At 37.3% G+C, this 22,915-nt stretch overlaps 1 protein-coding gene across 3 annotated transcripts in view; it reads left to right on the top strand.

The window, feature by feature from the left end:
• Positions 1 to 7,493: 7,493 nt before the first annotated feature.
• The window catches only part of BBS7 (Bardet-Biedl syndrome 7), a 44,604-nt gene continuing 29,182 nt past the window's right edge, over positions 7,494 to 22,915 (top strand). For 2 of the 3 annotated variants that reach the window (XM_036852278.1, XM_036852277.1), the window contains exons 1-5: positions 7,530 to 7,706; positions 9,339 to 9,404; positions 11,934 to 11,996; positions 13,381 to 13,556; positions 21,247 to 21,433. In XM_036852278.1, coding sequence (XP_036708173.1) covers positions 7,671 to 7,706; positions 9,339 to 9,404; positions 11,934 to 11,996; positions 13,381 to 13,556; positions 21,247 to 21,433 — 528 coding nt within the window. In that variant the 5' untranslated portion in view covers positions 7,530 to 7,670. Of the gene's footprint in view, positions 7,707 to 9,338; positions 9,405 to 11,933; positions 11,997 to 13,380; positions 13,557 to 21,246; positions 21,434 to 22,915 lie in introns of all 3 variants that reach the window. The other variant, XM_036852276.1, reaches the window with a different exon arrangement.

Raw genomic sequence — 22,915 nt, 5'->3', positions numbered from 1 at the left:
AATACTTTGAGTCATTACTATCACGCGGGAAGGCTTTCTAGACATGAAGACAAAAATGAACATTAAATGGAACTACATAAAGCTCTTTAAAGATTATTTCTTAATTTCTACTTTTGGGGACTTAATTAAATTAAGAAAAGAACTTTATACATTTTTTGCTACCATTGTAGAATATTTCATTAACTTTTGTGCTATGATAATAGTATTTTGTCTTAAACATTTTTCAAACTTTGTGTATTTTATGTTATACCTCAGAACAGAATAAAATACTGAATTTTTCATTGTTATATGTTACTATACTTTATATTAAAACAGTAAAGATATGGAGTTTCCATAATAGACAACACTTTCAGTCTTATACATAGTATTGTCTAGGATTCCAAGTGTGGATATTTTTGCTTACAGCTATGGAGCAGAATAATAAGTAATATTTTTAATTGGGGTTGGAAAAATGTTGAATGTAAAAGTGTTAAAAGCAGCTAGTTTGGGCTTCCCTGGTGGCACAGTGGTTGAGAATCTGCCTGCTAATGCAGGGGACACGGGTTCGAGCCCTGGTCTGGGAAGATCCCACATGCCACGGAGCAGCTGGGCCCGTGAGCCACAACTACTGAGCCTGCGCGTCTGGAGCCTGTGCTCCGCAACAAGAGAGGCCGCGATAGTGAAGAGGCCCGCGCACCACGATGAAGAGCGGCCCCCGCTCGCCGCAACTAGAGAAAGCCCTCGCACAGAAACGAAGACCCAACACAGCCAAAGATAAATATAAAAATAAATAAATAAAAGTGTGACTGTTCTGTTTAAAAAAAGAAAAAGCAGCTAGTTTAGGATTCTTGGAGTCTTGAGTGAAGATAAAACTCATGTCATCTGTGCCATGTGAGTACATACATCTTTTCAGTCCATACCTTTCACAACTCTAGAGCTCTCAACATAGGTTTTTGTCTCCTTTATTTACTATGCTTGTGTAAAACTAGTATGTTTTTGATATTTCACATTTTTCCTTTTTTTATAGTTTCTGGGTGGTAGTCAAGAGGAAGATGTGACACCAAGGTGTGGTGGATGCCACTGACACTATGGATACCCTACCCAGATCCCCTTTAATGGACCAGGGCATGCATCTCTCAGATCCTGAGTGTTGGCTCCTTAACAGTTCCCAGCTATCCTGTTCCCCAGGGAATTGCCCTCAGCTGAAAGAAAGCAACCCTGTCCTGGTCTGGTCGTTATGACCTCCCCTCCTCACACCAACAAACGACCAACTGGTGTGGACGCACAAAAAGCTGTCCCCTTGTGTCAAGGTAGGGCCAACTCTTTTGGTGCAATTCATGTTTCAGAGCTTTGGATAGGATTAGGCTGCAGCTAGACTCCAGCTGAGACCAAATCTTTTTTTAGCTTCTTCCCTGTTTTATCCTTCTTCCCCCCTTCCCTTTCTCCTGAGAGCATTCCCTCAATAAATCACCACATCCAAATCACACTTTGCGTCTAGGGAACCACCCTAAGACGTAGGTATTACTGTGGTAACTTAAGGGTGAGGTGAAGATTAGTTTAGAGGATTACCGTGAGAATTAATACTTCTTTGAGGTTAATGATAGCCCTGGGCAACCAAGTCCTTGACCCACTTACTATTGTAACAGGCATGTTGGGCTTAAAAGTAAAGCTCAAAGAAGTTGGTGGGGCAACTTGGAGAAGGGAACACTTTAACAGGACCAAAAGCAACTTGTCTAGCAAAAGACATTTAGGTGCTTATGATTAATTACAGGACTATCAAAGTCCAATATCTCTTACTTTTTGACCTCTTTGCTATGCTTAGTTTTTTCCTCTGTTACAGAGAAGATCAAGGAAAGGAGGCAACACTCAACTGGCTTCTTAGGCTTATTGTTTAAAAAGTTTGGCACTTTGTAAGTGCTTGCTGTATTAAACTTATCGAGGACCCTTGACTTGATGGAATTCACAATATGTTGAGAAGCTTGGATTCATAGACCTGAAATAAAAGAAGGGACTATGCAAAATAGTATCCAGTGTCTTCAAAAAGTTCTGTGCACCATTGAAACTTAGAAATGACATAAATATGTTGTGATTATTAAAACTAAAGTTAGGGAATTCCTGGTGGTCCAGTGGTTAGGACTCCACGCTTGCTTTCACTGCTGCGGGCTGGGTTTGATCCCTGGTCAGGGAAATAAGATTCCACAAGCCAAGTTAGTATAATTTAGGATAATTCTCTTTCCCCATCATGTCCAACATATTTCAATTCAAAAGTGTAAACCAAATGAGAACAGCTTTTGTAAATGGGATGGTAAAGTGTCATATGGCCAATGTCTAAAGGAAACTGAAGCCGCATTAATTGTTAATTGTGTGGCCTGAAACAAATCACTTAACTTCTCTGGTCTCATACATTGTCCAGTCAAACAGGGTTATGCTACACCAGGGGCTCCTGGTCTCTGGGCATTGTAGAGGTGTTTCAGAAGGTTAATATCATCTTCCAAGGTGGTAATGATCTCTGTTTCCATATCTTGCTTTTATTTAAAGTCAGTCTAAAAGGGCTATTTATTATTTTTCTTTTTCAATTGTCTTTTTTTTTTTCTTTTAAAACAAGAGTTTGAGAGTTTCCAAATTGGTACCACATATTGGTGGAGAGCAATATGTATACTCATGACTCAGTCACTCAGCCAACCACCTCTAGCTGTGTTGATGGTTTTAACGCAATTAATGAATAACGAATTTAATGCTTCTATTCTTAGTAATGAGTTGTTTAATTTATGCTTACAGTGATTGCTTTAAGAACACAACATAAGGTTATAAGTTACTGAAGTGCATGGTAATTCAGTAAATTTGTCTCATGGCAGTTTTTATCACATCTGAGATGCAATCATCTGCGGTTTTGTTTTGTTGTGTTGTGTTGTGTTTTGGGGTTTTTTTTGCTTTGTTTTGTTTTGGCTTTTGGTTTTTTTTAATGTAGCCCACCAAGATGTCGCTACTACCTTAAGACATGTTTAAAAAGAGAAAATATAGTGGCAATTTTGTCTAACTTTGCATTTCATTTATTGTGAATAAAAACTCCCCACCCTGCTAATTATTTGAGAAGTGCTTAAAATTAGTAGTTTGAAACCTTTGCTCATTATTTTGAAACAGAACACAGTACCTTTTCTAGAAGCAGAATGAAAGAATTCCAAGTAACATATCATACAAGCTCTTTTAATTTATTTTTGATAATATGTCATAGCCTCATTTCTATGTTTTAAAAGTTGATCTTCAAAAGAAAACCTCTCATCTTTTACACAATTAACTGAAAGTGAAATAAACAGTGGGCATCACTTGTTAAATGGAAAATAAGCATTGCCAGCCTATGTTTTTATTACAAATATTATAAATATTGTATAAAGATGAATTCTATAATGCCACCTTAATTAAATAGCAATCTAAATACCTTTTCTTTAAAGTTACATTTCTATGCAAAAATTATACAAAATTAATTGCAAAACCACACAGTGAAAAAATTAAGTTATTATTAAAATTCCTAAGGGCTTTGAAGGATTATATACTACTATGAAAATAGTTTGTGAATCCAAAAGGGAAAACATTGAATTAATGTGTTCTAAGATTTCACCCAGTCCTGGAATACTATTAACACTTCCCAAGCATCATTTTTAAAAAGATAATGTCTGTCCACTTCACCAGGTTTTTGACATTTTGATGGTTTGTTTGTTATAATACAAAAACATAACAATATTGATATCGGTACCATTTTCCTTAAATTGTTAACATGAACTGCCAGGACCTAAAAAGGGAAACAAGAAAATAGACGGTGGGAAGATTCGGTACTCACCGTCTTAGAATACCCTTTATCAGAAACTTGCAATCACTGGGACAGTGGATTGTGTACTTCGGAAACTATGCAGAGTTAAACAGATGACTCTTATAAACACTTTATGGAAAACAAAAAAACAGGAGGAGAAGCTCATAATTCTTCAATTTATAACCGACTGAAGTTTTTTTGGTATATTTCTTAACAGTCTTTTCCTATAATTGAAGTCATAGTATACACACAATTTGATATTCTTTTAAAATTATCATCCTGAGCACTTTCCACATTGCTATACAGCCTTCATTATTTTCACTTTCAATGGCTGCATAGTAGCCTGGAAAGTGGAGGGATGCAATACTCCCCTATTATTGGACAGTTAGGGTCTTACTTTAAATAATGCCTCGATCATGGCTTCTAACCTATTTTGTGTTGTTTTCATAGACTAAATATCCAGAATGGGGGTTATAGGTTAAAAATGTCACCCCATAATTTATAGATTTGGATATACATTACTAAGTTGCTTTTGAAAAGGGTTTTATTACTAGTTTGAAGCATCATGGATGATGAGAACACGCTCTCTCTACAGCATATAGTGGTATCATTTAAATTTATTTTCCAATTTGAAAGGCAAAAAAAGGTATCTTGCTTTAATATTATTGATTACAAGTGAAGGTAACAAATTTCTATATGTTTGTTCAGCAGCCACCTTCTTTGTGTATGGTCTGTTCATGTTTTTCTTATTAGAATAATTATATTTCTTTTTTTTAATATTTGTATGAATTGTTTATTAAGATACTAACTGCACATATTTATCCTAAATTTTTTTGTTTTTTGTTTATAAATTTATTTATTTATTTATTTATTTTTTGGCTGCATTGGGTCTTCGTTGCTGTGCGCGGGCTTTCTCTAGTTGCATTGAGCGGGGGCTACTCTTTGTTGCAGTGTGCTGGCTTTTCATTGCAGTGGCTTCTCTTGTTGTGGAGCACAGGCTCTAGGTGTGCGGGCTTCAGTAGTTGTGGCACGTGGGCTCAGTAGTTGTGGTGCACGGGCTTAGTTGCTCCGCGACATGTGCGATCTTCCCGGACCAGGGCTCAAACCCGTGTCCCCTGCATTGGCAGGCGGATTCTTAACCACTGCGCCACCAGGGAAGTCCTAAATTTTTTTGTTTTAAAATTTTTGTGACATATTGAAATGTCTAATCTTTGTTTTTCATATCTGTTGCTTCTTTGTGGCTTCTTCTATTCTTTTTAAGATGAAACAAATTCCTTTCTGTTATGGGCTGAATTGTGCCTCCCCCCCACCCCCCGGCCCCCACCAAATTCATATGTTGAAATCCTAACCCCCAGTACCTCAGAATGTGACTGTATTTGGAGAAAGGACCTTTCAAGAGATAATTAAGTTAAAGTTAGGTCACTAGGGTGGGCCTTTATCCTGCATGACTGATGGCCTTATTAGAGGAGGAGATTAGGACACAGACGAACACAGAAGGAAGACCATGTGAAGAAACAGGGAGAAGATGGCCATCTACAGGCCCAGTAGAAATGCCTCAGAGGATTGGTTTGGTTCCCTGCTGACAACTTGATTTTGTAATCCTAGCCTGTGAGATCATATAAGAAAATAAATTTCTGTTGTCTAAGCCACTCAGTTTGTACTACTTTATTATGGTGGCCCTATCTAACTAATACACCTTCCAACCCCCTAAATTCCATAGAATTCTATAACAATTCTATTTTATCTCCTCTATGGCTTTATTTTTTCAATTTACTTCTAAAATTTATCTGTATTTTTGTTGAGTCTAAATTGATATTTTCTCCAAATTTCTACACATCTATACCATCTTCAGGCATTGTTGTCTATTTCAATACTGAGTTATTTTGGCCTCAGCAAAAGAATTGCCTGGAACATCCTGGGACCTAGGCAAAATCTTCTCAGATCTCTGTGTAGGAAATAATTTCTTTTCTTAAGAACCTCTTCTCAAGGGCTTAATTCTTGTTTCACAAACATTTGTGAACTCTCCCCTAGTAGACCACAGAAATCATTTGTGAACTCTCCCCAGTAGACCACAGAAACCACTCATTCATCTGTAGTATTTCTGTAGGCAGAGTGTGGTATGCACAAAGGAAGGACTGATGAAAGTGAGTCAAGGAAGGTCAGCTTTCAATCAGATCGTGGGTCACTATAGGCCAGCAATAGTCAGAGGGTCCCTGAGGCCTTTTCGGGGGGCTCTGTGATTTTGAAGGTATTTTCATAACACTAAGATGCTACTTACCTTTTTCACTGTGTTGACATTTGTACTAAGGGTACAAAAGCAAGGTTGGTTAATACTGCTGGTACTTAAGCGTGGATCAAGGCCACACATTGATGGGAAACAAAGTTTCATGTAAAAATGTTCTTTATGAAAGCCTCTACTCTTAGTACATATCATTTTTATATTTTAATTCGGCCACGCCACGTGGCATGTGGGATCTTAGTTCCTCCACCAGGGATCGAACCTGGGCTCCCTGCAGTGGAAGGGCGGAGTCTTAACCACTGGATCACCAAGGAAGTCCGAGTACATACTCTGTGGGGTGACATGGGAAGTATGCATGAAGCATTTCTACTGAATACGGAAGTACATTAGTTGTTTCAAGGAAATGCACTTGTATGATTATTTGAATTGCTAGCTGAACTCGCTGCTTTTTTCATGGAACACTTTTTTTGAAAGCACGACTGACAGACAAATTATGATTATTTAGACTTGGCATACACTTTCTTGTGAATTCAAGAAGGAAAACTATCATTTCAAGGAAAATAATTGACATTTGTTGCCAATGCTTCAAATTCAAGCTTTTAGGCATAAATTAGAATTTTTCAAAAATTTGTATCCGCCATCTGAGGTTGACAACTTTCCAACACTTGAAAACTTTTCTGATGGAATCTGTGATGATATTAACAAATGGACTTTTGGGGATGTTGTATAATGAAGCCACATTCCACATTGCAACTAACTTTTCAAAAACTACCACTTGTTGAGTTTGGACCACATTTTCTTCATATACTTACAAAGAAACAAAAAACAACATATACCAATAGATTGTATGCAGAAGTAGATCTGGGACTCCCCTGTTCACTGTTCAGGTGAACAGTGAATAGATTTGCAAACAAAGCCAGTCTTTTTACTTTTCTTTATTTTGGAAAATAGTTATTTTTCATTAAAATATTTATATAATGAGTTCATTAGTTTTTTCAATATATTTTTTAGAAACTTAGTTCTAATTTCTAATATGGTAAATATCAATAGATAATTCATATAACCAAACGGTCTTTGGGGTCCTCAATAGTTTATATGAGTTTTGTAAAGGGGTCCTAGGGCCAAAAGTTTGAGAACTCCTATGCTGCTGTAAGCTAACTCCTATGGCGGTGAAACCTAATTCTTTCAGGGATCCTTTCTAGTGGCGGTGAAACAGGTCAGAATCTACCAGGGATTCAAGTCAAGGCTCTACACAGAAAAGACTTAAGATCTGGGCCTCAGGGCGGTGGCGGAGGCGTAGCCAAGACTGCGTCTCCGGTCTCCCTGGAAACCACCCTTCTCAGGTCTCCTGGACCTCGCCCTCCGTTCCTCTCCGCCTCTCATTGGAGCGTGTTAAGTCAGTGGGCGGTCTGTCGGGAGGGGGGTGGGGCTTCATTTCCATCCGGGGCCCTCTCGCAGGAACGTACGGACGTCACGCGGGACGCCGCTGCCCTGACGCTCCGCCTTTGCATCCCCCACTGAGCCCTTAGTAGCTGGCGTTGGCCCTCAGGTGGGAAGCGAGCTTTTTCCCTTCGGAGGCCTGGGGTCCCGCAGCCTCTACCCCACCTGTCCTGGCCTGGCGCTGCCCAGCGCGTCCGTGCCTCCGTCATGGATCTGAATTTAAACCGAGCGGATTATTTACAGGTAAACCTGAGGGGTTGGGGCGGTCGCTGCGCGGGGTGAGCTGCGCTCCCTGAGAGGATTCGATCCTTCCACTGGCGTCTGTTGGGGTGTCTCGGCGCCGGCGCGGCGGCACAGGAGCGGATCTGGGTGCCACCCTCCAGACACCTTGCTCACCGGCAACTCCGGCTTGTTGGTGACGGTCCACGGGGACTTGGAAAGAGGGAACCCGCGCCCCCGCGGTGCTGGCGTCTGCCAGGTCCTGAAGATGCTCCGAATGTCCTGATGCGCTCCCGGATTCCTCCCCGGGGCCCTTCTCCTCCTCCCCGGCTGCAGCTTCTAACTCCCTGATCTCCATCTGTACCCAGTCCCTTCTGCGCAGCGCCAGACACCTGTTTCTTACTGTGAGCTGGACCCCACGAGCCAGATCATAATAAAAGCAGTGACAGCCGTTTTCGAGCGTCTAGTTTATTCTCAGATCTTAACACACGTACATATATTTAATCCTCATAAAAATTCCCAAAGTAGGTACATGAGGATCAAGGGGCTCAGAGAAGGTGATTTACACGATAGCGGAAAGGATGGAGTTCCTATTTGAAACAGTTTCTGACTCCAGAGCTGGTGTTCCTTCTGTTACACCACCCTGCCTCTCAGTATTTCAGCCCTAGACTTTCTCTCCTTCTCCATCTCCTTTTTCAGTAATCCTGTTTTGGCTAATGGTACAAATGTTTGTCCTGTCACTTTCCTTGAGAGTCACGCTAGGTACTTCCCACCTTAATATCTTCCATATCCATCTGGTCACCACATTTTGCTGCTTCTATCTCCTAAATATCTCATGAATCTGTCCCATTTGCTCCCTCCATCTCTGTTACCCCTAGTTCAGTCCTCATCTTCTCTTGCTTGGATAATTGAAATAGCTCCTAGCCTCCAGTTAACCTCCCTCCAAGCCATCCTTCACATCATTGCTAGATTGATGTTTCAAAAATACGAATCAGATTAAACTTTAATACTACTCCCTAGAATACAGAATTAAAGGATAGACCTATAATATATGTAAATTCTTTCGTGGTCTGTTGTCTCCTGCAGTTTCCCTCTCTTTGGTCCCATTCTCCTGCTCTAACCATGCACCACTAGTGACAGTGCCCTGCTGAGCAAACCGTGCTGTTTTCATCTTCTGTACCTTTTGTAAAATAATCTTCATCATCAGTTAGATTGGATGTCATTGTCATCAGCATGGTGGTATTTTAGCTAAAATTTTTTATGTTTCATTTTCAATAATAACGAATCTATTTCCAAAGATTTTAAATTACAAACACACTTTAACAACTGTATGAAGTTGTAAAAGAAGGCTTATAGAAATATTTTTTTGGTGTGAAGTATCTTACCAGTAATGCCACGTTATTATTTTTGACTTGACAACTTTATAGCATAAATTTTACTATTTTTGATTGTTTCCTGTATTCTGACTTTTGTAGCATATTTCATTAGAAAGTAAGTTCATTGCTGATAATAATTATTTCATATCACTAATTAATTGCAATAAAAAAACTGAGGCTTACTATGATTAGAATCTGCTGGTCCTTTTAATCTCTGATTTAATAACTTCAAATTAGTGTATCAGAAATCACTCACCAGGCAGCTGATGTGTTTCCTTAGGTGGGAGTGACCTCTCAGAAGACTATGAAGCTACTTCCTGCTTCAAGATATAGAGCCACACAAAAGGTAACGCAGAGATACTGATTTCTCCATATCTCTTCAGCTCTGACAGAGGAGAGGTTTATATTTCCTTCATTATTGATAAGTTTTTTTTAAATTCCAAGGCTGAAATGGAAATGAATTTCTTTTCATTTGAACAGAGATTGGAATACCAAGGGACATTTATAGACAGTAAATTTCTTGGACATTATAATTATTATGTACAATTAGTAAATAGTATAAGCAAACTAGTTGAAAACCATATTCCACTTTTCTGGTAATAATTTACCCTGTGTGTACTTGTGTGTACCAGATTGTGTATATGAAAAAAGAAATAAAAAACACAATAGATTGTAGAGAAAATGCTTTTTAAAAACTATCATATTTTTAAGAGTAATTAAATATATTGATGTTAATCTTTACATTTAACTAACAATATTGATTATTTTTATAGAAATATTAATCCTGTGATTTCCATAAGACAATTATAATTTCTTGGTAGACTAGTAGGATATTTTAATAGCTGCAAAATAAATACAGTATTCCTATATATTAACATTTTATCAGGATAAATCAACAGATTTTTGATTGTCATTTATTGTATTCACTCAACTAGAGCAACACTTCTCAAACTTTTTGGTCTCAGGACTCTTTTACACTTTTTTTTAAAAAGATCATTTTATTATTTTATTTATTTTTTATTGAAATATAGTTGGTGTACAATATTATATGTTACAGGTGTACAATATAGTGATTCATAATTTTTCAAGGTTATATTCCATTTATAGTTATTATAAAATATTGGCTATATTCCCTGTGTTATACTATATATCCTTGTAGCTTATTTTATACATAGTAGTTTGTATCTCTTAATCCCCTACTCCTGTGTTGCCCCTCCTCCTTCCCTCTCCCCACTGGTAACCACTGGTAGTTTGTTTTCTATATCTGTGAGTCTGCTACTTTTTTTTTTAATATTCACTAGTTTGTTGTATTTTTTAGATTCCACATACAAATGTTATCATACAGTTTGTCTTTCTCTGTCTGACTTATTTCACTTAGCATAATGCCCTCCAAGTCCATCCATGTTGTTGCAAAAGGCAAAATTTCATTCTTTTTTATGGCTGAGTAGTATTCTTTATCCATCATCTGTTGACGGACGCTTAGGTTCCTTCCATATCTTGGCAATTGTAAATAATGCTGCTGTGAACATTAGGGTGCATGTATCTTTTCGAATTCATGGTTTTGTTTTTTTTTGGATATATACCCAGGAGTGGCATTGCTGGGTCATGTGGTAGTTCTATTTTTAGTTGTTTGAGGAACCTCCTTACTGTTCTCCACTGTGGCTGCACCAATTTACATTCCCACCAACAGTGTATGAGGGTCTCCCTTTTCTGCACATCCTCGCCAACATTTGTTATTTGTGTTCTTTTTGATGATAGCCATTCTGACTGGTGTGAGGTGATATCTCATTGTGGTTTTGATTTGCATTTCCCTGATGATTAGCTTTCCCTGATGATTAGTGGTGTTGAGCATCTTTTCATGTGCCTGTTGGCCGTCTGCATTTCCTCTTTAGAAAAATGTCTGTTCAGGTCTTCTGCCCATTTTTTAATCAGGTTGTTTGTTATTTTTTATGTTAAGTTGTATGAGCTGCTTACATATTTTGGATATTAACCCCTTATTGGTCTTATTATTTGCAAATATTTTCTCCCATTCGATAGGTTGTCTTTTCATTTTTTTGATGGTTTCCTTTGCTTTGCAAAAGCTGTTAAGTTTAATTAGGTAAATCAACTATATGTCAATAAAAATTAAAAAAAGTTTTAAAAATATCAACTAGGTCTGTCACAACCTCATTTTGATAATTTTTTTTTATATATAAATTTATTTATTTATTTTTGGCTACATTGGGTCTTTGTTGCTGCGTGCGGGCTTTCTCTAGTTGCAGTGAGTGGAGGCTACTCTTCGCTGTGGTGTGTGGGCTTCTCATTGCGGTGGCTTCTCTTGTTGCAGAGCATGGGCTCTAGGTGCGCAGGCTTCAGTAGTTGTGGCACTCGGGCTCAGTAGTTGTGGCTCGCGGGCTCTAGAGCTCATGCTCAGTAGTTGTGGCGCATGGGCTTAGCTGCTCCGTGGCATGTGGGATCTTCCTGGACCAGGGCTCGAACCCGTGTCCCCTTCATTCGCAGGCAGACTCTTAACCACTGTGCCACCAGGGAAGTGCCTGATAATGTTTTAAAAGTTAATCTTAAGATGTTCTTATGCTCCAGTTAAGGGAAAAAAAAAAAAAATTGCCTCCTTGCCATTTCTGTCTCTATTTTCTTGTTCTGTTTACCTTGTAGGAACAGAACAGAAAGCCAGCTACTTCCATAACAACTCTTCATAGCCTTCTCTTTGGCCCTTTCTTTCAATTCTTTGGTGGATATTTTTTGTGGGGATGTCTTTACTAGATTTTCTGATCTCTACTTTTAAAATCATAATTTATATATTGAGAATCTTATTTTCCCCATATAAGTTAGTAGGGCACAATAACAGTAATTTTAGATTCTCTTCAATCTGTTACAGGTGGTTGTTGGAGATCATGATGGAGTAGTTATGTGCTTTGGCATGAAGAAGGGAGAAGCAGTGGTATGTGTACCTTTTGAATACTCCTACATTAAAATTTTTTCTAAAGCATAATGAAAAATAGGTTAAGGGAACTAGTCGTATGAAGTATGAGGCTACAGGCAGCATGAGAGTCATTTGCTAGCCGTTTGTAAAACATCTTTGACAGCCTAGGGTGATATACTAGTTTTTTATGCTGTGTAACAAGTTACCTCAAATTTAGGGGCTTAAAACGAAACACATTTATTATCTCATGGGACAGGAGTCCAAGCTCGAGGCCTCATGTGCCTGCAACACAGGTACAGCCGGGCTCTGTTTCTTTCTGGAGCTCAGGGTCCTGTTCCAAGCCCATGTAGTTGTTGGAAGAATCCAGTTCTTTACTGTTGTTGGACTGAGGTCCCCACTTTATTGCTGTCCGTAAGCCAGGGCCTGCTTTCAGCATCCTGAGGCCCCCCACAGTTCCTTGCCATGTGCTCTTCTCACAGGCCCTCTCACAACATGGTGAACTGCTTCTTCAGGCCAACAGGGAAATCTGTCCAATCTGCTAAGATGGAGTCTTATATAACAGTGTAACATGGACGTGACCATTGCATCACCTTTGCCACTTAATATAGCCTAACCAAGGAAGTGAGTTTTACATCATCATGTTCCCAGATCATAGTTTACAAGTGATGAGTCTGAGATGTGAACTCTTATATTCATTCTACATTATATGAAATTTCCAAAAGATGAAGAGGGTAAAAACTATCAGAAACTCAGTGTTTCCATTGTTCATATATCCTTCCAGATATTTTATTCTCTGTGTATAAGTCATTGACGGTGAAGGGAAGAAACTGATGCCAATAATAAAATAGAAAATAATGAGGAATAAACTAAGGATGCAAATGTTTCCAATTAAATAGAGAGATATGAAGTTATATGCTCAGGTTTTCAGTAAATTCTACAGTCCTTTATTTATACTACTAAAATTTATAAAATTGTAAGGGAACCAGGAGAGACTAGTTTTAAAAAGATTATTAAGGTATAAAAACATGTCCACTGGAACCAGCTGAGGAATCTTGGTAAAATGCAGATTCTCATTCAGTAGCTCTGGGGTTGGGCCTGAGAGTCTGCATTTCTAATAAGGTAAGTGACGCTAATGCTGCTGCTTAGCGAACCCTGCTTGGAGTTGCAAGAGTTTAGATTTTAATGATGTCATTGAAATGCAACGTGTGTGGGAATAAACGTTGCAAAGTTTGAAGATATTTAGCAAAAAACCCAGAAGACCACTGGATACATTTGTATCTAAAGGTGTTCCTATTTAGAACTATAATATTTTGTAAGTTTAAAATCACAGCATTTTTTATGGTAAAAGAAAATACTTGGAATAAATTTGTGTACTTAATTTTTTCCTCAATGATTTTTGCAGACAGTCTTCAAGACTTTACCTGGGCAGAAGATTGCAAGATTGGAACTAGGAGGGGTTCTTAACACGCCCCAGGAGAAAATTTTTATTGCTGCAGGATCTGAAATTAGAGGCTTCACGAAGAGAGGAAAACAGTTTCTCTCTTTTGAAACAAACCTCACTGAAAGCATTAAAGCTATGTATGTTTATTCTCTTTTTTATTTTTACATATCCATTTACAATATTTTGGATAGGTGACAAACATCAGATTAAGTATCACATCTTAGTAGGTTATCTGGGAAATAATTAAAGATACTTTATTAGTCGGAAATTAAATTTGACCTGGAGTCAATACAGAATCAATTGGGTGTTGAAATCTTATCTTTTTAAGACATGTATAGTATTTATAGCTTCATTTTTGACTAGTTAGTTCAGTTATGATTCATCATCAAAGTATAAAAGAAGTGAAAGAAAATCTCCAGATATTTAGGTTCCTGTTGCTTTGCTGTCTCTGGTAGTTCTGATTTTGAGGTAGCATCATTTTGTTAAAAGGCTGGCCATCAAAGTTAATGACTACCAAAAAGGTATAATTTCAGGTGAGTCAGGTAAGACTCTAAGAGAAAAATAGCTTCCTTAATGGCTTCCTGTTATGTGAAATTTTGCAATTAAAATTTTAGTTTTTGAATCATGGAGAACTGGAAGAGGCTTTAAAGTTTATCTAATCCACTCTTCTTCAAACCTGCTACTTAGGAGAATCCCTTGGAAGCTTTAAACAATAGATTCCTTGTCCTACCTCATACCTGCAGAATCAGAATTATTAGGAGTAGGTTAAAAGAACAGTTTTTCATTTGAATCCTATGCAGCCATGTTATATAAGCAGCCAGACCTTGGTTTGGAAACTACTGATCCAGAGTTCTATTAATGTATAGCTGTCCTATGTAATTCTGTATAATGCACAGCACGTGTCCTGATGTCTGGGCTGTAAAACTTAGGTTTGGTGAGATTAGATAAGAATTAAACAATGGCAAATGGAAGTAATTTCAGTGGCTTAATAAGAATATCATTCTTTTGAAATGCTTTTCTAGATAGACATGGCCAGTGATAATTGTGAAATACTAACACAAAAGTAGCTAATTATTAGCATACCTCCACATTCAGAAAGGTATATGGGTTGAGGTATGAGGAAGCTGAGTTTCCCAGCCAATATTCTCTTTAGCTAGTTTCTTAAATGTTTTTACTGGAGTGACAGACGTAGGATGGAACGGTTCTTTACTCAGTTTTTGAAAATTTATTATCTGAATCTCCACATTGATAAGGTTGCGTGGGAAAACAAGATTATAACTTGACAATATTCAGTAAGAAAACTGACCACTTATAAAATTGATTACCACTGATTAATCCTTCCCTGCTTATAATGCAGATGGATTTGAAAATGAAATTTCAAATCTTGTAAGAGATTTAGAATTTCATTACGTTGATAAAAATTATATTAAGAGAACTTTTCATTTATTTATTTATTTATTTATTTTAAACAGCATGTTCTTATTAGTTATCTATTTTATACATATTAGTGTATATATGTGAAACCCAATTCATCCCACCACCACCAGCCCCCCGCTACTTTTCCCCCTTGGTATCCATACGTTTGTTCCCTACATCTGTGTCTCTATTTCTGCCCTGCAAACCGGTTCATCTGTACCATTTTTCTAGGTTCCACATATATGCATTAATATACGATATTTGTTTTTCTCTTTCTGACTTACTACACTCTGTATGACAGTCTCTAGATCCATCCACCTCTCTACAAATGACCCAATTTCGTTCCTTTTTATGGCTGAGTAATATTCCGTTGTATATATGTACCACATCTTCTTTATCCATTCATCTGCTGATGGGCATTTAGGTTGCTTCCATGACCTGGCTATTGTAAATAGTGCTGCAATGAACATTGGGGTGCATGTGTCTCTTTGAATTATGGTTTTCTCTGGGTATATGCACAGTAGTGGGATTGCTGGGTCATATGGTAATTCTATTTTTAGTTTTTTAAGGAACCTTCATACTGTTCTCGATAGTGGTTGTATCAATTTACATTCCCACCAACAGTGCAAGAGGGTTCCCTTTTCTCCACACCCTCTCCAGCATTTGTTGTTTGTAGATTTTCTGATGATGCCCATTCTAACTGGTGTGAGGTGATACCTCATTGTAATTTTGATTTGTATTTCTATAATAATTAGTGATGTTGAGCAGCTTTTCATGTGTTTGTTGGCAATCTGTATATCTTCTTTGGAGAAATGTCTATTTAGGTCTTCTGCCCATTTTTGGATTGGGTTGTTTGTTTTTTTAATATTGAGCTGCATGAGCTGTTTATATATTTTGGAGATTAATCCTTTGTCCATTGATTCATGTGCAAATATTTTCTCCCATTCTGAGGGTTGTCTTTTTGTCTTGTTTGTAGTTTCCTTTGCTTTGCAAAAGCTTTTAAGTTTTATTAGGTCCCATTTGTTTGTTTTCGTTTTTATTTCCATTACTCTAGGAGGTGGATCAAAAAAGATCTTGCTGTGATTTATGTCAGGAGTGTTCTTCTTATGTTTTCCTCTAAGAGTTTTTGTTTTTTTTTTTTTAATTTAGGAGAATCTCAGCTTTCCGAGGCCTTTATATTTATTTATTTTTTTGGGTGTGTTGGGTCTTTGTTTCTGTGCAAGGGCTTTCTCTAGTTGCGGCGAGTGGGGGCCACTCTTCATCGCGGTGCGCGGGCCTCTCACTGTCGCGGCCTCTCGTTGCAGAGCACAGGCTCCAGACGCGCAGGCTCAGTAGTTGTGGCTCACAGGCCTAGTTGCTCCACGGCATGTGGGATCTTCCCAGACCAGGGCTCGAACCCGTGTCCCCTGCATTGGCAGGCAGATTCTCAACAACTGCGCCACCGGGGAAGCCCTCCTCTAACAGTTTTATAGCATCCGGTCTTCCATTTAGGTCTCTAATCCATTTTGAGTTTATTTTTGTGTATGGCATTAGGGAGTGTTCTAATTTCATTCTATTACATGTAGCTGTCCAGTTTTCCCAGCACCACTTATTGAAGAGACTGTCTTTTCTCCATTGTATATCCTTGCCTCCTTTGTCATAGATTAGTTGACCATAGGTGTGTGGGTTTATCTCTGGGCTTTCTATCCTGTTCCATTGACCTATATTTCTGTTTTTGTGCCAGTACCACATTGTCTTGATTACTGTAGCTTTGTAGTATAGTCTGAAGTCAGGGGGTCTGATTCCTCCAGGTCCGTTTTTTTCCCTCAAAACTGCTTTGGCTATTCGGGGTCTTTTGTGTCTCCATACACATTTAAAAATTTTTTGTTCTATTTCTGTAAAAAATGCCACTGGTAATTTGATAGGGATTGCATTGAATCTGTAGATTGCCCTGGGTAGTATAGTCATTTTCACAATATTGATTCTTCCAATCCATGAACATGGTGTATCTCTCCATCTGTTTGTATCATCTTTAATTTCTTTCATCAGTGTCTTATACTTCTCTGCATACAGGTCTTTTACCTCCTTAGGTAGCTTTATTCCTAGGTATTTTATTCTTTTTGTTGCAATGATGAATAGGATTGTTTCCTTAACTTCTCTTTCTGATCTTTCGTTGTTAGTGTATAGGAATGCAAGAGATTTCTGTGCATCAATTTTGTATCCTACAACTTTACCAAATTCATTGATTAGCTCTAGTAGTTTTCTGGTGTCATCTTTAGGACTCTCTATGTATAGTATCATGTCATCTGCAAACAGTGACAGTTTTACTTCTTCTTTTCCAATTTGTATTCCTTTTATTTTTTTTTCTTCTCTGATTGCCATGGCTGGGACTGCCAAAACTGTGTTGAATAATAGTGGCAAGAGTGGCCATCCTTGTCTTGTTCCTGATCTTAGAGGAAATGCTTTCAGTTTTTCACCATTGAGAATGATGTTTGCTGTGGGTTTGTCATTTATGGCATTTATTATGTTGAGGTAAGTTCTCTCTATGCCCACTTTCTGGAGAGTTTTTATCATAAATGGGTGATGAATTTTGTCAAAAGCTTTTTCTGCATCTATTGAGATGATCATATGGTTTTTCTCCTTCAATTTGTTAATATGGTGTATCACATTGATTGATTTGCATATATTGAAGAATCCTTGCATCCCTGGGATAAATTCCACTTGATCATGGTGTATGATCCTTTTAATGTGTTGTTGGATTCTGTTTGCTAGTGTTTTGTTGAGGATTTTTGCACTATATTCATCAGTAATATTGGTCTGTAATTTTCTTTTTTTGTAGTATCGTTGGTTTTGGTATCAGGGTGATGGTGGCCTCATAGAATGAATTTGGGAGTGTTCCTTCCTCTGCAATTTTTTGGAAGAGTTTGAGAAGGATGAGTGTTAGGTCTTCTCTAAATGTTTGATAGAATTCACCTCTGAAGCCATCTGGTCCTGGACTTTTGTTTGTTAGAAGATTTTTAATCACAGTTTCAATTTCATTACTTGTGATTGTTCTGTTCATATTTTCTATTTCTTCCTGGTTCAGTCTTGGAAGGTTATACCTTTCTAAGGATTTGTCCATTTCTTCCAAGTTGTCCATTTTATTGGCATAGAGTTGCTTGTAGTAGTCTCTTATGATGCTTTGTATTTCTGTGGTGTCCATTGTAACTTCTCCTTTTTCATTTCTAATTTTATTGATTTGAGTCCTCTCCCTCTTCTTCTTGAGTCTGGCTAAAGGTTTATCAATTTTGTTTATCTTTTCAAAGAACCAGCTTTTAATTTTATTGATCTTTGCTATTGTTTTCTTTGTTTCTATTTCATTTATTTCTGCTCTGGTCTTTATGATTTCTTTCCTTCCCCTAACTTTGTGTTTTGTTTGTTCTTCTTTCTCTAGCTCCTTTAGGTGTAAAGTTAGATTGTTTATTTGAGATTTTTCTTGTTTCTTGAGGTAGGCTTCTATAGCTATAAACTTCCCTCTTAGAACTGCGTCTGCTGCATCCCATAGGTTTTGGATCGTCGTGTTTTCATCGTCATTTGTCTCTAGGTATTTTTTGATTTCCTCTTTGATTTCTTCAGTGATCTCTTGGTTATTAAGTAGTGTATTGTTTGGCCTCCATGTGTTTGTGTTTTTTACATTTTTTTCCCTGTAATTGACTTCTAATCTCATAGCGTTGTGGTTGGAAAAGATGCTTGATATGATTTCAGTTTTCTTAAATTTACTGAGGCTTGATTTGTGACCCAAGATGTGATCTATCCTGGAGAATGTTCCGTGTGCACTTGAGGAGAAAGTGTAATCTGCTGTTTTTGGATGGAATGTCCTGTAAAAATCAGTTAAATCTATCTGGTCTATTGTGTCAGTTAAAGCTTGTGTTTCCTTATAAATTTTCTGTGTGGATGATCTGTCTATTGGTGTAAGTGAGGTGTTAAAGTCCCCCAATATTATTGTGTTACTGTCGATTTTCTCTCTTATAGCTGTTAGCAGTTGCCTTATCTATTGAGGTGCTCCTATGTTGGGTGCATATATATTTATAATTGTTATATCTTCTTGGATTAATCCCTTCATCATTATGTAGTGTCCTTCCTTGTCTCTTGTAACATTCTTTATTTTAAAGTCTATTTTATCGCATATGAGTATTGCTACTCCAGCTTTCCTTTGATTTCCATTTGCATGGCATATCTTTTTCCATCCCCTCACTTTGTCTGTATGTGTTCCTAGGTCTGAAGTGGGTCTCTTATAGGCAGCATATATGGGTTTTGTTTTTGTATCCATTCAGCGAGCCTGTGTCTTTTGGTTGGAGCATTTAATCCACTCACGTTTAAGGTAATTATCGATATGTATGTTCCTAATACCGTTTTCTTAATTGTCATGGGTTTGTTTTTGTAGGTCCTTTTCTTCTCTTGTGTTTCCGATTTAGAGAAGTTCTTTTAGCATTTGTTGTTCTTTTAGCATTTGTTTGGTGGTGCTGAATTCTCTTAGCTTTTGCTTGTCTGTAAAGCTTTTGATTTCTCCATCGAATCTGAATGAGATCCTTGCCGGGTAGAGTAATCTTGGTTGTAGGTTCTTCCCTTTCATCACTTTAAATATATCTTGCCACTCCCTTCTGGCCTGTAGAGCTTCTGCTGAGATATCAGCTGTTAACCTTATGGGAGTTCCCTTGTATGTTATTTGTCATTTTTCCCTTGTTGCTTTCAATAATTTTTCTTTTTCTTTAGTTTTTGCCAATTTGATTACTGTGTGTCTCAGCGTGTTTCTCCTTGGGTTATCCTGTATGGGACTCGCTGCGCATCCTGGACTTGGGTGGCTATTTCCTTTCCCACGTTAGGGAAGTTTTCGACTATAATCTCTTCAAATATTTTCTTGGATCCTTTCTCTCTCTCTTCTCCTTCTGGGACCCCTATAATGCGGATGTTGTTGCGTTTAATGTTGTCCCAGAGGTCTCTTAGTCTGTCTTCATTTCTTTTCATTCTTTTTTCTTTATTCTGTTCTGCAGCAGTGAATTCCACCATTCTGTCTTCCAGGTCACTTATCCATTCTTCTGCCTCAGTTATTCTTCTATTGATTCCTTCTAGTGTAGTTTTAATTTCAGTTATTGTATTGTTCATCTCTGTTTGTTTGTTCTTTAATCCTTCTAGGTCTTTGTTAAACATTTCTTTCATCTTCTCGATCTTTGCCTCCATTTTTTTTCTGAGGTCCTGGATCATCTTCACTATCATTATTCTGAATTCTTTTTCTGGAAGGTTGCCTATCTCCACTCCATTTAGTTGTTTTTCTGGGGTTTTTCTTGTTCCTTCATCTGGTACATAGCTCTCTGCCTTTTCATCTTGTCTATCTTTCTATGAATGAGGTTTTCCTTCCACAGGCTGTGGAATTGTAGTTCTTCTTGCTTTTGCTGTCTGCCCTCTATTAAGAGAACTTCTGAAATTGTATGCAGAGCCACAAAGTGAAGCCATTTGAAGAATAACTGAAGAAGAGAAAATCAATGAGGATCATTATAAGATATGGAATAATTTTAGTATCAAAAATTTTTTAAATAGACCTTAGAGGAGAGGTGGAAAAATAGGTGAAACCGTCAAATAAATACCCTCTTTATGATCACGTGGTGATAGCTATCTAGAAGTAAAGATAATATACTAGTATATAATTTTTGTCAAAAATTTTAGCTCCCCAGTGAAAACTTGATTCATTCTAAGAATTATAACATAGTTGTGATTCTCTATCTAAATTTTGTTAAATATAATTTGAAATGAACTTATTATTTCTTTTCTCAAGTTAAAATTCTAATGAAGTCATTTTTTCCACTGTTTGTTATTTAGTTTCAAGTAGATTCAGTTCAAATAGCCTTATTCTATTCAGTGTGGTAGTAAGAAAGCTAACTGTAGAGTTAAAAACTGAGTTGCAGTCCAGTCTACTGTCTACTAGTTCCGTGCCTTTATGCAAGTTACTTAACATTTTATTACTCTCCTTAAGGGATAATAATGGTCCCTAGTTTATAGAGTTATGAGGATTGAACTAATACATGTAAGTCACTTAGGACAGTGCTTGGCACATAGTACACATTCAAAAAAGTTACTTTTTGATATATTAATTGTCTTCAGATACAGACAATTAATATTACCATTATCTTGTCTTTGTTTTCAGTTTTTCTGAGCTGAATTTTTGAGAAGCCTGAGGCCTGTAGAACCTCATTTTCAGCTTTCAAAATCAATGCTTTACCAAAAGGCTAGAAATTAAGTGGGAGAAATGAAAACAAAAAGTGTCCTCTGAGTCTGTGATAAAATGATAGTAAACTGTATATAAATAAACTTTTATTTTCATCTCTGAAAATAATTCAGGAGCTTCCTATGCTTATTTTTTTAAATGTTGATATCTTAAATTACTTTTTATATTCTCAGGCACATATCTGGCTCAGACCTTTTTCTCAGTGCAAGTTACATCTATAACCATTATTGTGACTGCAAAGACCAACATTATTACCTTTCTGGAGACAAAATCAATGACGTCATCTGCCTTCCAGTGGAAAGAGTACTTCGTGATGTACCAGTGTTGGCCTGCCAGGACAGAGTACTCAGAGTTTTACAGGTTGCTGTTATTTGCATTTTTATAGTTTTTCATACTTTAGGAAAAAAATTATTGCTGAACAGTGTATACTTGAGATAAATTACTTTAGTGACTACTACCACTTTAAATATCTTAAAATTATATCTTGAAAAATTTTTTTAATATTTTAATTGACAAACTAATTTTTATTTTTTTTACTTGAGGCAAATGTGTAGAAATCTTTGACAAGTTTTTAGAGAGGCATATATGGAAGAAAGGACACTTTTCCCCCCACACATAATATCTGAGTTAGTACAGTAAGAATCTAATGCCTTTGCTACAGGGAACCCTTCCTAGCTTTTCCTTTTTTTTTTTTTTTATTTCCTCCATCACCGTCCCCTCTCCCAAAAAATCAAATTAAAGGAGGAAATTGTGTTGGGGAGAGGGTGTTAGGCTTTAACAGGAGAGAGTTGAGATCAGGGTTGTATCATTTGAATTTACCCAGCATTTATGACAGTATGTTGAACAGAATAAGCACTCAGTAAATGTTTGAAAAAGCATCTACTATCTTTATATTTCTATTAAAAACCATGATTGGCTAAAACAACTACTTAAGGCCATTGTTATTGGTAGTACTAATTACAACTGTCTTCTTGAAAGTGACTTTTTTTTTGGCTGCGCCACACGGCTTGCGGGATCTTAGTTCCCAGACCAGGGATTGAACCCAGACCCTTGGCAGTGAAAGTGCTGAGTCCTAACCACTGGACCAGCAGGGAATTCCGAAAGTGACTTTCAATAAAAAAGATGTACCCTCTCTCTCTTTCTCTCTCTCTCTCTCTCTCTCTCTCTCTCTCTCTCACACACACACACACACATACACACACACACACCCCAGGACCCATAAAACAAAGTTTAGATGTAAATAACATATAACAAGTGGATTAATTGGATCAAAATTTAGGATGATAGTGCAATTGAACAAAAAGTCTAGCTGTTTATTCTGTGCCACCAAAGGCTATCTCACTCTTTGGAATTTCATAGTTAGATGGCCTGTCTTGGCACCAGGCCGTTTATAGAAGACGAAATCCAGTGGTTCTATGAAGTTCTTTTTTTTTTTTTCTCTATGGGGAATTAAAGTAATGTTCAAGGTTCACTCTAGGGGGGTGAATGATTAATTTCTCCCCCAGCCTATGCTCCCAAATATGAGTTGTTTGAATAAGGCTTTTAACGAGTTGGCTCACACCCATTTAGAAATTGATCTGGCTGAATTCTAGGATTCTGCTTTGTTTAACAAGAGATCCATATGCTAATTGTAAAAAAAAAAAAATCACTAAGGTTTTGTGGAAAGTAAAAAGTTGAAGTCTTTCCTCTGCCCTGCACACTTTTCCCCTACTCCCCCTCTGCCTTTGTAGGCAATCCGTTACCCCAAAGGTAGCCTTTTTAGAGTTTTGTGTGTATTCTTTTGTGTTTATATAGTTACATATAGATATCTGTGAATTTTTAATGTTTTTTTAAATAAAATAT

Source organism: Balaenoptera musculus, chromosome 5, assembly GCF_009873245.2.
Source record: "Balaenoptera musculus isolate JJ_BM4_2016_0621 chromosome 5, mBalMus1.pri.v3, whole genome shotgun sequence".
NCBI classification, from domain to species: domain Eukaryota; kingdom Metazoa; phylum Chordata; class Mammalia; order Artiodactyla; family Balaenopteridae; genus Balaenoptera; species Balaenoptera musculus.
This window is presented reverse-complemented; position numbering and strand designations above follow the sequence as displayed.